The following is a 14,696-nucleotide window of genomic DNA, read 5'->3' as shown; positions in this document are numbered from 1 at the left end:
GTCATCATCTGCAAGGAGTTTGTATGTTCCCGTGTTTGGGTGGGTTTACTCCGGTTACCTCCCACACTCCATAGACCTGCCGATAGGGAATGTAGATGATGAACCCCAATGGGAAACGTGGTGATAATGTCTGTAAAGAGCTGCGGAATAGGATGGCGCTACATAGGCAATATATATTTCCCCCCCCAAAAAAAAAAAAAAAAAAAATACCCCAATTATTGTGTATTTGATGACTGCCACATCTGTAAAGAACCTGTGACTGTCTATAGGAGTATCCGGTTGGGAGCTTCTGATAACCTGGCACCTCTGCGATCCGAGGTACGTTGGATTATCAGAGTTGTAAAATCTGCATGGCTACAGATGACCGCTACTATATTATCGCTGCACCCATGGAAGCGAAATGATGACCCTGCGCCATAATGGGTGTAACGGCTGCTCATAGTGTTCTGGTCTCTCTCTTAAATCCTGTAAGCCGCAAGGCCGCAGCTGGAAATCCAGGCTCCTTTCCACCGCAGCTTAGTCTATGGCTTCCATTAGCATAGAGCATGATACTGCACTTCATCTTCTTAGGAGGCCTATTCACTTTGTAGTTCTTAAGTGATGACCCCAGAGATGCACGGGTGCTGGCCAGAGAGGATGGTGCAAGAGAGATTTAATAAAAATCCTTCTGGTATTTTCCTCTACTACTTTCCATGTAATAAAAAGCCTTTCCTTATAAATGAAATGAAAGTAGAGGAGCAAGAGAAAGCGACTGTAAACTAATAAGTGTCTATAGAAATGCACAGAGCATGGGGAGCAAACGAGGAGAATTGGAGCTGCTAACAGAGGAAGAGAGGATGTCATAGATCTCACTGAAACTTTTTTGGGGGATAATGCATGTGATTGGAATACAAACCTTGGAGGCTACAACTTATTTTAGACTTGGGTCACGACTGAGGGTGCTGTGACACCTGAAAAGCGTTGATAACGCAACTTTTTGTCCGTACTCTGCTGAATTTTATCCTCTATTTTTTGAAAAATCTGAGCGAATAAAGAATTGTTTTCACTTCATTGTTGAGCTGGATTTTCTCTTCATTGGAATTCTATATGCCAAGACACGGCGGTTCCATGCTCCGATCCTCATGATGTTCTGATCGGTGAACTGGATTGTTTTATATTCATACTAAGAGATCACAGACTGAACATGAGTCAACAGTGTGATGCAGCAGCAAGAAAGGCAAACACAGTTCTAGGATGTATTAAGAGAAGCATAGAGGCTAGATCACGTGAAATCATTATCCCCCCCCCCTCTACTCCTTCTTGGTCATGGTCTCATCTGGAATACTGGGTCCAGTTTTGGGCACCACATTCTTAAAAACTAATGAACAAATTGGAGCAAGTTCATTGAAGAGCAACCAGGATGGTGAGCGGACTGCAAAGTATGTCCTATGGCCCCTTTTCATTTTGCGCCCTTTAAATCTACTCTTGTTAGCCGAGGAGGTGGTATCCTGAGGAAGAACACTCCCATATAAGAGTTGAAGCCCCCACCGCTTTGACTGCCAACTCTATATTTACATACCTTAGTAATGGAGAGGCGTGGAAACAGAAAAAACTAACAAAGCCACAGCGCCATTTACACCAGAGAACAATTGACAGGTCCTCTTTATATCAACGGGGGCTGGGAGCAAAACTCCATTATTTTTTAATTGCACCATCGGCCTAAATTAAAGGGAATGTGTCACCAGGTTTTTGCCACATATTGAGGGGACAGAGACACTGATTCCATGTATGTGTCACTGGGCTGTAGACTTCATAAAATCAGTTTTATCAGCAGGAGATTATCACTAGAGCACTAGTAAACTTGCTGCTATGTAGTCCTTCATATTCTTGAGCTCAGTAAGTAACACATTGTTGGAATCAGTGTCTCTACCCCTACATTGTTTTTTTCAGTTGGGGGAGCAAAAACCTGGTGACAGATTCCCCTTTAATGCTTAAACTCTTATGCAGGTTGTTTATGATCAGGGGGTTTTGCTTTGTGTTTTTTAATATATTTTTTAGTTTGTTTTTATACTTTTTAAATTTTTTTAATGTTTTTGCGATCTTTATCGTTAATATATTAAAAAGGTTTTTTTTTGTGTGTGTTATTAAGATCATAACTTCCAGCATCCATGTACAGCTGAATCTAGAGAGATCAGTTCATGACTGGTGCTAGCGTCTCTGCGGACGTTGTAGTCTGGCCACTTTTATGTTGTGTTTCTTCCTGAGGTTTTACTATATAGTTTAATAATTAAATCCTATTGTTTCCTCAGGTACAAGCTGCTGATGCTGGAAGAAAAAGCAGCACAACATCCCGAGGGAAAGGTGACTGTACACAGGTCAGTATTTCTCTGAATCTACATGGCTATCTAGAGTCTGTCAGAACCCTATGACTGTTCAAACCTAGCACAGGCGCCTGGTGCACCATGGCGTGGCCAAAGAGTTCAGTCCACCTTCCCATCTACTCTCCATCTATTTCCTCCCCTCTCTGGCTCCCGGAAATCGTCGGTGTGGAGATAGGTAAAAATCAAGTATGTGAGAAGGTGCACTGAACTTCTGGCACCTGTGCTTGGTTTGATCAGTCATTTTGTGCTGACAGACTCACTTGGAAAGCTTAAAAAAAAAAAAAAAAACCAAAACACTGAGCTTCCTTTTAAAATAATAACCTTAAGAATACTAACATAACCAATGTCCTGCTACTCCTCTGTCCGAGTCCAGCACTGGTCTCTGGACGCCTCTGGTCCTTGTTGTACAACCATGTGATTGCCTGCAGCGGTCACATGCCCATCTGGCTGGAAAAAGTGCCAAGAAAGTAGACCCTGCAGTGGATGAGGCACAGTGAGGGATGGGAGAAGGGGTCCTTGGTCGTCTTAATAGATTATTGGCCGTCCAGGATTAGGGAAATGGGGCGGATGACATTTTACCACTGCAGCCAATCAATAGCTGGACGTACAGAGACCAGTGGGGAACCCAGGACGGATGAGTGGGGTGCGTAATACTTTATTATTCTACGTCAGTATGGGCAGATTTTTAATTTCAAATATGCCTAAAGCAAATGGCCGACCCCTTTTTCTGGTATGACGACCGTAGTGAGCTGATTCTTCACACCTAGGTCACAATCTTAGGTTATAAGTCGTAGTCCCTCTTTATTAGAAGGACCCTGATGGGAGTAGTTTCTGAGTAATCGTACATTTCTGTTGTGTTCCAGGTTTGGTGACTTTGTGGATCTCAGTGAAGGCCCCCATATTCCCAGGACCGGGTTTTGTATGCAGTACGAGGTGACAGCCCATCACCCCCTGTCCACCATCTCCTCAGAATACATTCGACGCTTCCAGGGTCTCTCCTTACCCAGACACTTGATGGTAAGAATACACAGGGTTCAGGTGGGAAATTATACGTGTCGTGTAGATTGACCAAGAATGGGTTCTTCTCGAAAGCTCCAAAATCTTGGGATCATCATTCTGAACTGATGTAACATGATCTCTCCTCGAAATATCAAAATATAAACAGGGCCTCCATGGAGGCCTTCAAATTGTCCCCCAAATTATGATGGTGGGGTAGAAAAAGTAGTTGGGATATCAATGGCCGAAACTCTTGTTCTCAGGGGAGCTAAGTCTCTGCCAAAAGTGTTTAACAATGACTTTCTCCTCTCTGTTGATAAGGCAGGAACGCTCGGCAGAGCCGAGAGCTCGTGTGTCTGGTATGTTATTTCAGGTGTATGACCATAGCTTATAAATCTATGGTTGGTTGTGGTCGGCTACCTATCCCAAGAACAGGACTTCCAATTCCTCAAGTGAATAGAGCGGCATTTCATGTGCGTGACCGCCTCTCCGTTCACTTCCTTGGGTCTGGAGGACCAGTATGGTGCACGTGCAACCACGAATTGCCATAGTATACATGTGTGATCTTCATTCACTGTCCATAAACCACGTCCGTAATCTGTGGCTCCGGATCAAGAGCTGTAAGAACCGCCTCATGCATGACGGCATCCCGCGGCTCTTCTGCTTATTAGGTGGATATTCAAAACAAGAGCCGCGATTACTGCATGGCAGGAGCCGTTCTCCAGGCTCTACTCCGGCGCCCACATGGTCATCCAAATCAATTTGTATGTAGGTGGCGGCCGTATACAAAATGTCCGTGATCCTAATGACCATAAGAAGAGCAGCTCCGCAGCTCAAACCGCTGCTGTAACAAGTAAAGTTCTGCGCGGGCTTGTGCGACATTTCTCCAGTATTTCCACACTTGTTCAGTATGTTTCTTTCCCCCATTTTATTTGTTTGGTGCTCTTGCTTTGAGTACAGTACAATCAGTCTTGTATTGTGTGGACGGTAGCGCGTCCTTTATGTTAGCATAATTACAGAGGAGGCTTGTTTGCGGACCCTTCAGATAACCCCGAGTGGTCCGGCTTCTGCTTCTTCATTCTTGCTGAGTGTTAAATAATAATTGCAGCTGAACAAGGGTCTATAATAGCGCTCTTGTTTTTCTTCCCTTTTTCCCTTTCTTCTCCAGTTAATAAGCTACAAGAGGCTCTGAATTATTAAATCGCATTAAACCACGTGAAAGGCGATTCTGTTCTGCGTCCTTGGTCGGCTCATGCTGAGCGTGGCCGCGCGTTGTACAGGGAAGGGAGGATTGTTGTGGTGGAGAGCCTGGTAGAAAGCGCCGTGACCTGGGAATGAAAAAACTGCTAGTGTATATGTATGGGGATCGTATGATGTAGTCAAGAGACCCATAGACCTGACATACCCAGTGCCACATATATATTATAGGCCTGACGTATACGAGTGCCCACCTATATATTATAGACCTGACATACACCGGTGCCCACCTATATATTATAGACCTGACATATACCAGTGCCCACCTATATATTATAGGCCTGACATACCCAGTGACACCTATGTTATAGACATGACATATACCAGTGCCACCTATATATTATAGGCCTGACGTATACGAGTGCCCACCTATATATAATAGGCCTGACATACACCAGTGCCACCTATATATTATAGACCTGACATACACCAATGCCCATCTATATATTATAGACCTGACATACACCAGTGCCATCTATATATTATAGTCCTGACATACACCAGTGCCCACCTATATATTATAGGCCTGACATACACCAGTGCCACCTATATATTATAGACCTGACATACACCAATGCCCATCTATATATTATAGACCTGACATACACCAGTGCCATCTATATATTATAGGCCTGACATACACCAGTGCCCACCTATATATTATAGACCTGACATATACCAGTGCCACCTATATATTATAGACCTGACATACACCAGTGCCCACCTATATATTATAGACCTGACATATACCAGTGCCACCTATATATTATAGACCTGACATATACCAGTGCCACCTATATATTATAGGCCTGACATACACCAGTGCCACCTATATATTATAGACCTGACATACACCAGTGCCACCTATATATTATAGACCTGACATACACCAGTGCCACCTATATATTATAGACCTGACATATACCAGTGCCACCTATATATTATAGACCTGACATATACCAGTGCCACCTATATATTATAGGCCTGACATACACCAGTGCCCACCTATATATTATAGACCTGACATATACCAGTGCCACCTATATATTATAGACCTGACATACACCAGTGCCACCTATATATTATAGACCTGACATACACCAGTGCCACCTATATATTATAGACCTGACATATACCAGTGCCACCTATATATTATAGGCCTGACATATACCAGTGCCACCTATATATTATAGACCTGACATACACCAGTGCCACCTATATATTATAGACCTGACATACACCAGTGCCACCTATATATTATAGACCTGACATACCCAGTGCCACCTATATATTATAGACCTGACATACCCAGTGCCACCTATATATTATAGACCTGACATACCCAGTGCCACCTATATATTATAGACCTGACATACACCAGTGCCACCTATATATTATAGACCTGACATACACCAGTGCCACCTATATATTATAGACCTGACATACACCAGTGCCACCTATATATTATAGACCTGACATACCCAGTGCCACCTATATATTATAGACCTGACATATACCAGTGCCACCTATATATTATAGGCCTGACATACACCAGTGCCACCTATATATTATAGGCCTGACATACACCAGTGCCACCTATATATTATAGACCTGACATACACCAGTGCCCACCTATATATTATAGACCTGACATACACCAGTGCCCACCTATATATTATAGACCTGACATACACCAGTGCCACCTATATATTATAGACCTGACATACACCAGTGCCACCTATATATTATAGACCTGACATACACCAGTGCCACCTATATATTATAGACCTGACATATACCAGTGCCACCTATATATTATAGACCTGACATACACCAGTGCCACCTATATATTATAGACCTGACATATACCAGTGCCACCTATATATTATAGACCTGACATATACCAGTGCCACCTATATATTATAGGCCTGACATACACCAGTGCCACCTATATATTATAGACCTGACATACACCAGTGCCACCTATATATTATAGACCTGACATACACCAGTGCCCACCTATATATTATAGACCTGACATACACCAGTGCCACCTATATATTATAGACCTGACATACACCAGTGCCACCTATATATTATAGACCTGACATACACCAGTGCCACCTATATATTATAGACCTGACATATACCAGTGCCACCTATATATTATAGGCCTGACATATACCAGTGCCACCTATATATTATAGACCTGACATACACCAGTGCCACCTATATATTATAGACCTGACATATACCAGTGCCACCTATATATTATAGGCCTGACATATACCAGTGCCACCTATATATTATAGACCTGACATATACCAGTGCCACCTATATATTATAGACCTGACATACACCAGTGCCACCTATATATTATAGACCTGACATACCCAGTGCCACCTATATATTATAGACCTGACATATACCAGTGCCACCTATATATTATAGACCTGACATATACCAGTGCCACCTATATATTATAGGCCTGACATACACCAGTGCCACCTATATATTATAGACCTGACATACACCAGTGCCACCTATATATTATAGACCTGACATACACCAGTGCCACCTATATATTATAGACCTGACATATACCAGTGCCACCTATATATTATAGACCTGACATATACCAGTGCCACCTATATATTATAGGCCTGACATACACCAGTGCCCACCTATATATTATAGACCTGACATATACCAGTGCCACCTATATATTATAGACCTGACATACACCAGTGCCACCTATATATTATAGACCTGACATACACCAGTGCCACCTATATATTATAGACCTGACATATACCAGTGCCACCTATATATTATAGGCCTGACATATACCAGTGCCACCTATATATTATAGACCTGACATACACCAGTGCCACCTATATATTATAGACCTGACATACACCAGTGCCACCTATATATTATAGACCTGACATACCCAGTGCCACCTATATATTATAGACCTGACATACCCAGTGCCACCTATATATTATAGACCTGACATACCCAGTGCCACCTATATATTATAGACCTGACATACACCAGTGCCACCTATATATTATAGACCTGACATACACCAGTGCCACCTATATATTATAGACCTGACATACACCAGTGCCACCTATATATTATAGACCTGACATACCCAGTGCCACCTATATATTATAGACCTGACATATACCAGTGCCACCTATATATTATAGGCCTGACATACACCAGTGCCACCTATATATTATAGGCCTGACATACACCAGTGCCACCTATATATTATAGACCTGACATACACCAGTGCCCACCTATATATTATAGACCTGACATACACCAGTGCCCACCTATATATTATAGACCTGACATACACCAGTGCCACCTATATATTATAGACCTGACATACACCAGTGCCACCTATATATTATAGACCTGACATACACCAGTGCCACCTATATATTATAGACCTGACATATACCAGTGCCACCTATATATTATAGACCTGACATACACCAGTGCCACCTATATATTATAGACCTGACATATACCAGTGCCACCTATATATTATAGACCTGACATATACCAGTGCCACCTATATATTATAGGCCTGACATACACCAGTGCCACCTATATATTATAGACCTGACATACACCAGTGCCACCTATATATTATAGACCTGACATACACCAGTGCCCACCTATATATTATAGACCTGACATACACCAGTGCCACCTATATATTATAGACCTGACATACACCAGTGCCACCTATATATTATAGACCTGACATACACCAGTGCCACCTATATATTATAGACCTGACATATACCAGTGCCACCTATATATTATAGGCCTGACATATACCAGTGCCACCTATATATTATAGACCTGACATACACCAGTGCCACCTATATATTATAGACCTGACATATACCAGTGCCACCTATATATTATAGGCCTGACATATACCAGTGCCACCTATATATTATAGACCTGACATATACCAGTGCCACCTATATATTATAGACCTGACATACACCAGTGCCACCTATATATTATAGACCTGACATACCCAGTGCCACCTATATATTATAGACCTGACATATACCAGTGCCACCTATATATTATAGACCTGACATATACCAGTGCCCACCTATATATTATAGACCTGACATACACCAGTGCCACCTATATATTATAGACCTGACATATACCAGTGCCACCTATATATTATAGACCTGACATATACCAGTGCCCACCTATATATTATAGGCCTGACATACCCAGTGACACCTATGTTATAGACATGACATATACCAGTGCCACCTATATATTATAGACCTGACATACACCAGTGCCACCTATATATTATAGACCTGACATACACCAGTGCCACCTATATATTATAGACCTGACATACCCAGTGCCACCTATATATTATAGACCTGACATATACCAGTGCCACCTATATATTATAGACCTGACATACCCAGTGCCACCTATATATTATAGACCTGACATACACCAGTGCCACCTATATATTATAGACCTGACATACACCAGTGCCACCTATATATTATAGACCTGACATACACCAGTGCCCACCTATATATTATAGACCTGACATACACCAGTGCCCACCGACCTATGTAGTATGATGGGAGCCATTGACTATAGACATCTTGGAATCTGCGGTTTGGATTAGTAATCGTTCAGCCACATTCTACCAGAACCTCAATATTCCAGCAGTGCAGTGTAAGACCTGGGTTACACCAGTGATTGGAGTTTGTGAAAATGACTAATAATCCCTTAGTTTAACACATTTGTATTTTTTGAGACTAACTACATAATCATCCAAAAGATGCTGATAACCTACTGTAAGGACAGCTTCTTCTGATGGGCTGCAGTCACTCTGTGTTGACTGCTTCTTCTGATGGGCTGCAGTGGTCATCTGCTTGCTGCTTGTACACGAGGTCCCGGAGAACCGCTGGACCTTCTAAGCAGGATCGCCGGTGGGAGAGAAGTGACTGTAATTTATTTTAGCATTTCTTTCATATCTGCTGCATTTTTTCATCTATTTTCAGTGGCCGGAAAATCTACTGAATCTCCCGTGAGAACAAAGGATTGTGCATGTTAAAATCCAACATGTCCAGTCCGTTTTTTATATTTTTTATGGCGGCACATGAGTCTTTGGCTGTTCATGGACCCCCAACCATCAGTCTCGATAGTACAGTAAAGGAGCATATAAGCCCCAATTCACATGAAGCGGAGGGTTACTGCTTTGCGTTGATGTTTGTGGCTCAGTTGGATAATACCATGACTAATTGTCGCATTTTTGCCGCAGGCTCATCACACCGTGTGGAAAAAATTACGATGGAGAGCCCAGAAACCGGTAAGATGACGCAACTGGCAATGAAATCGTCACCAGAACCAGTGACATGTTTGTTGTGCCAGGATTAATTAAATAAACTATCGGAGAGAGAAATTAGAGGGGGGAAAAGAGAAAGCCATAAAGCGGCCTACCGGATGGCGGCTCGGCTCTTTACAGTTTTGATACAGGCGATGCGGGCGGATCGTTCCTCAGGTTTATTACCCCGGAATGTAAAATGCGACAGTTTGTAGTAAAGGAACATATAAAATCTCTTCTGCTACCAAAAATCACAGGAGCGGAATGGCGCCAGGTGCTTGTTACACAAAATGCTGCTTTCTACGATATTAGAAACATTTAAATGATGGATAAAAAGCTATTTCACCGTTGTTTTTGGGGTTTTGATTTTGATTTTACGGCTTTCATTGAGTAAGTATACATGTCTCCAGGTCAGTACGATTACAACGATACCAAACTTTTATATATTTCCTTTTATTATTAAGACTTAACACGTGCTGCGCCAATTCTTTGGAATGAACTTCCCAGGTCAATAGGATTAGTCCCCAATCCCCACAATTTTAAGCGTGCCCTGAAAACGCATTTATTCAGGCTAGCCTATCGCCTCAACACATTAACCTAATCTATCCCTAAGTGGCACAGTCAAAAGTTTTACCATAACCAGGTTCCCCACATCATGTTCCCACATGCTTTATGCATCCATTAGCCCTCTGTGTCTGTACTGTTACACACTTAACATTATGGCTGGTCCATACAATCAGGGCAACTGTTACCACCCACCTTTCGTGTCTCCCTCTTTCCTCATAGACTGTAAGCTTGCGAGCAGGGTCCTCATTCCTCTTGGTATTTGTAATAATCGATGTGATTATTGTTATGCTGTAATGTCTATTGTCTGTACAAATCCCCTCTGAAATGTAAAGTGCTGCGGAATATGTCGGCGCTATTATTATTATTATTATTATTATTATTATTATTATTATTATTATTATTATTATTATGGTTTTTAAAAAATTGAGCTTTGTGAAAATTAAAAAAAAAAAAAAAAAAAAAAAAAAGTTGGGTTAGTCACCATTTTCCGTGACTAGTCACTAAGTTTTCTGGTGAAATAGCGGTGTGTAACTGTAAGGGAATGTTTTTCAAGTTTTTGTTTTTGGGTGTTTTTGAGCTGTAATTGTTTTGGGGAGGAGGTGCAGAGACCAAAAGATACAGCAATTCTGGAACTTCAGTTTTGTTTATTTCAACTGCTTTTAACTTTATATTTCGATAGATCGGACTTGTACTGTACAGCGATACTGGATATGCTTAGTAATCTTTTATTTTATTTTTTTTTTATGTAATTTACATGGGAAAAGCGGGAAATTTTAAAAACCATTTGTTTTTTATTATTTTTTACTTTATTTTTAGTACCCCTAGTAGACCTAAGACTATACTATAGACTGTTGTACTTAAAACTCCAAGTCCCCTATGAACATAGGATTGCACCACTTAAGTGCTGTTAGGGGCAATTAAGTGGTTAAACATCAGTGACGGGAACTAGCTCCGCTCACTGCTGGTATAGGCAGATTCTGGCTGTATAATACAGCCGACACCTGCTCCATGATGGGATGTATACCGTATTTTTCGGATTATAAGACGCACTTTTTTCCCCCAAATTTGGGGGGGGGGGGAATTGGGGGTGCGGCTTATAATGCGGATATACCTTACCGGCCGCGGTAGAGCAGGGTCGCTGCTGGAGGAGGAAAGAGTGGAGCTTTGTCGCAAGCTGGGATGAGGGTGTTTTCCGATGTGCGGAGCGCCACTGCGGGTGTCTCCAGTGCTGCTGCGGGGAATCTGCCGACATTTTTGTGAAAGGCCAGAGCCCCCACAGTTCCATGCTTTCCTATGCTTTGGGCTCCGGGAAAATGGTTGCCCACCTATATATTATAGACCTGGCACCAATATCTTGGGAGATGATTATTTTTCTTTATCTGTTTTTCATATTTTAGACCCTTTAACACCAATTCATCATTTGCAGTTTTTTTTTTTTTTTTTTCCAAGTTGCTTTCTTTTGTTAGTTTTTTTTTTTTGTCTTTAGCCGACGTTTTTGGCACCAAATTCTTCAAAATTATTTACACGGTTTGTGAATTTGGGGCAAAATCCAAAATGGTCTTTCGATTCTGTCTTGAATTGACATTTCTGAGGCCAAAAGTCTCCCGTTTTCCCAAACTGATGCAAAAAATTTGACAAATTATTGACATTCTGAAAAAAAAAAACATCAGGGAGGGATTGGAGGGAAGTTGCACCACGGATTTTTAAAAAACACCATTGATGAATCGGGCGAAAACATCTGGAATCACTAAGCTCTGGCCACAAGGTGGAAAACAAAAAGAGAAAAAAACAGGCGAGTGCATATAAAATAGACTTAAAAAAAAGGCGCAAGTAGAGTAATGAATTGTGTGCAAAAAAAAAAAATGATGCAAAATAACCAAAACTAGACCGAAAATTGGTGTAAAGGCAGTGATGAATTAGGGTCTTTGAATATATATGATGAGTTATTTTATATTCGTTCTTCTGGTTGTATTTTTGATATTTACGCATGAGGATTGTGCTTAGTCACATTGTTTTTTTTGATGCATCGGATTTTGCTTTATAACACGATCTGTACAACATGTTCCCATGGGAGAAGAAACGGGCCCAACGGGGCAGGTTTTGTCAATTATGCATGAAAATGCTGAACACTCCTATGTGTAGACCCTAGGATCGCGTAGAACGTGTTCCTTCGGGTGGTTATACTACACTATTTTTTAATGATCATTCTGCTTTAAAGATGCAGTGTATGAGTGTATCATGAGCGGACTGTGATGTAACTTTTTATTAATCTGGGGTGGCTCACATAGCCGGAGAAATTTATAAAAGTAGTTAAGTTTTGCCGCCAGCGGAGATTATGGTCACAACCAAATTAATTTTTTTTTTTTTTTGGTGCCAAGTTTGTGTATCTCTTGCAGAAGAAGTTTGTCTTTGTTCCATAATGCATAACTACAAGAGCGGAGCACACATAGTGTGTGGTGTATGCTATTGATTGCCAACGTAGGAAATGTTTGGCTTAGTTTTATCATCTTTTTTTTTTTTTTTCTTGAGCCCACAGGAAAAAGCTTAGAGAGTGTATTATAGATATCATTTACCTGTAACAAAACCTTGTAAATTTCATAAACAAAGAATAAAAAGACTGTGCTGGAAGCTCAGCACTAAGATGGGAGAGGAGGACAAATTCCCCTTAATCCTAAAATTTTATATATATATATATATATATATATTTAAAAAAATATGTATATCATGTCGCTGTAAAAATAAATGAAAATCCGCACTTTCGAACCTTTTTATTTAAAGATAAAAACTCAGGCTGAAGGCAGCAAAACCATAAAGGAAGGTATATGGAAACAAGGCGTAAAGAAATACCTGATAGCATTCTTTCAAGCAGGTTCCTCAGGTTGTCACTTGGAATGGATTTGCAACAGTCTTGAAGGAGTCCTCAGAGGTTCTGAATAGTGATGAGGGAACGTGCTCGGATAAGGTGTTATCTGGCCATGCTCGGGCAGCTACCCAAGTGTCTTCTGCGTGCTCGAAAAATATGTTCGAGTCTCTACAGCTGCATGTCTCGCATTTTTTCAACAGCCGCAACACATGCAGGGATTGCCTAACAAACAGGACATCCATGCATGTTTTGCGGCTGTAGATTAGCTTAGAGACATGCAGCCACAGGGACTCGAATGTATTTTCCAAGCACGCCAAAGACCACAGTGCAGATTTCCCCTGATCTAATGCCCAATCCTTGTAGTGCTTGGCCAAAACAAATCTCTTCTTGTTTGCGGTCCTCAGTAGTGGTTCTTTGTAGGTAAACAACTATAAAGGCCACTTTTTTTGCAGTCTCCTCTGGAGCTGAGGTTGATATGTGTCTACTACTTGATCGTTTGAGAGCTGTTTTCTGAGGTTCTGTCAATTTACATTTTCTGAGGCCATGACTTTGATGAACTTATGCAGCAAAAGGAATTCTTGGTCTCTCTTTCCTGTAGCATTCCTCATAGGAGCTCAGGGTCATCATAGCGATTGAAAATTTTCATGACTGCAATTGAAGGTTCTAGCTATTATCCAGATGACTGACCTTCATGTCTTAAAGTACTCATGGACCGTTGTTTATCTTTAATTAGTTCAGTGATTCTTGCTATATTCTGCCTTAGAACAATTGTGGGATAGGGCTCAGCACTGTATGGAGCTGTGCACCAGCACGGCCTCTGCATAACACACCGAAGGCTGACGATTCCACAAATGAACACTTGAAAAGGCAAACTTGTTTACTGGAAGCCATTTCTTGTGATGACCTGATGAAGCTGATTAAGGGAATGCCAAAGGTATGTAAAGCTGTCATTAGAGTCATCGTCTTGTAATAGATTGCTCAGTGTGCGCAGGCTGCCATGGTTTTCGGCAGCGCGAGTACTGTTTGCACTTGACGATGCTCCGCCGAGTACAATGATTTTTTTGCACAAAAGATAATTTCACCCTACGAATGAGAGTTTTGTTTGTTCACCAGTTGATGGCAGCCTGTTTGGATGTAATTAAAACCACAGCATGGTGAAGGGCGGGGGTGTCCAAGTCAGAAAAAATAGTGTATAGGAATGGAACAACAGACCGGACAAAGAGCTATTCTGAACTAGTCCATACCA

General features: G+C 41.4%; 1 protein-coding gene across 2 annotated transcripts in view; it reads left to right on the top strand.

The window, feature by feature from the left end:
• The window catches only part of MRPL39 (mitochondrial ribosomal protein L39), a 101,841-nt gene that overhangs the window by 76,731 nt on the left and 10,414 nt on the right, over window positions 1-14,696 (top strand). For both annotated transcript variants that reach the window (XM_073584508.1, XM_073584507.1), the window contains exons 7-9: window positions 2,289-2,354; window positions 3,224-3,377; window positions 9,958-10,005. In XM_073584508.1, coding sequence (XP_073440609.1) covers window positions 2,289-2,354; window positions 3,224-3,377; window positions 9,958-10,005 — 268 coding nt within the window. The remainder of the gene's footprint in view (window positions 1-2,288; window positions 2,355-3,223; window positions 3,378-9,957; window positions 10,006-14,696) is intronic.

Source organism: Dendrobates tinctorius, unplaced genomic scaffold (genome assembly GCF_039654945.1).
Source record: "Dendrobates tinctorius isolate UK_male_01 unplaced genomic scaffold, ASM3965494v1 ptg000084l, whole genome shotgun sequence".
NCBI classification, from domain to species: Eukaryota; Metazoa; Chordata; class Amphibia; order Anura; family Dendrobatidae; genus Dendrobates; species Dendrobates tinctorius.
This window is presented reverse-complemented; position numbering and strand designations above follow the sequence as displayed.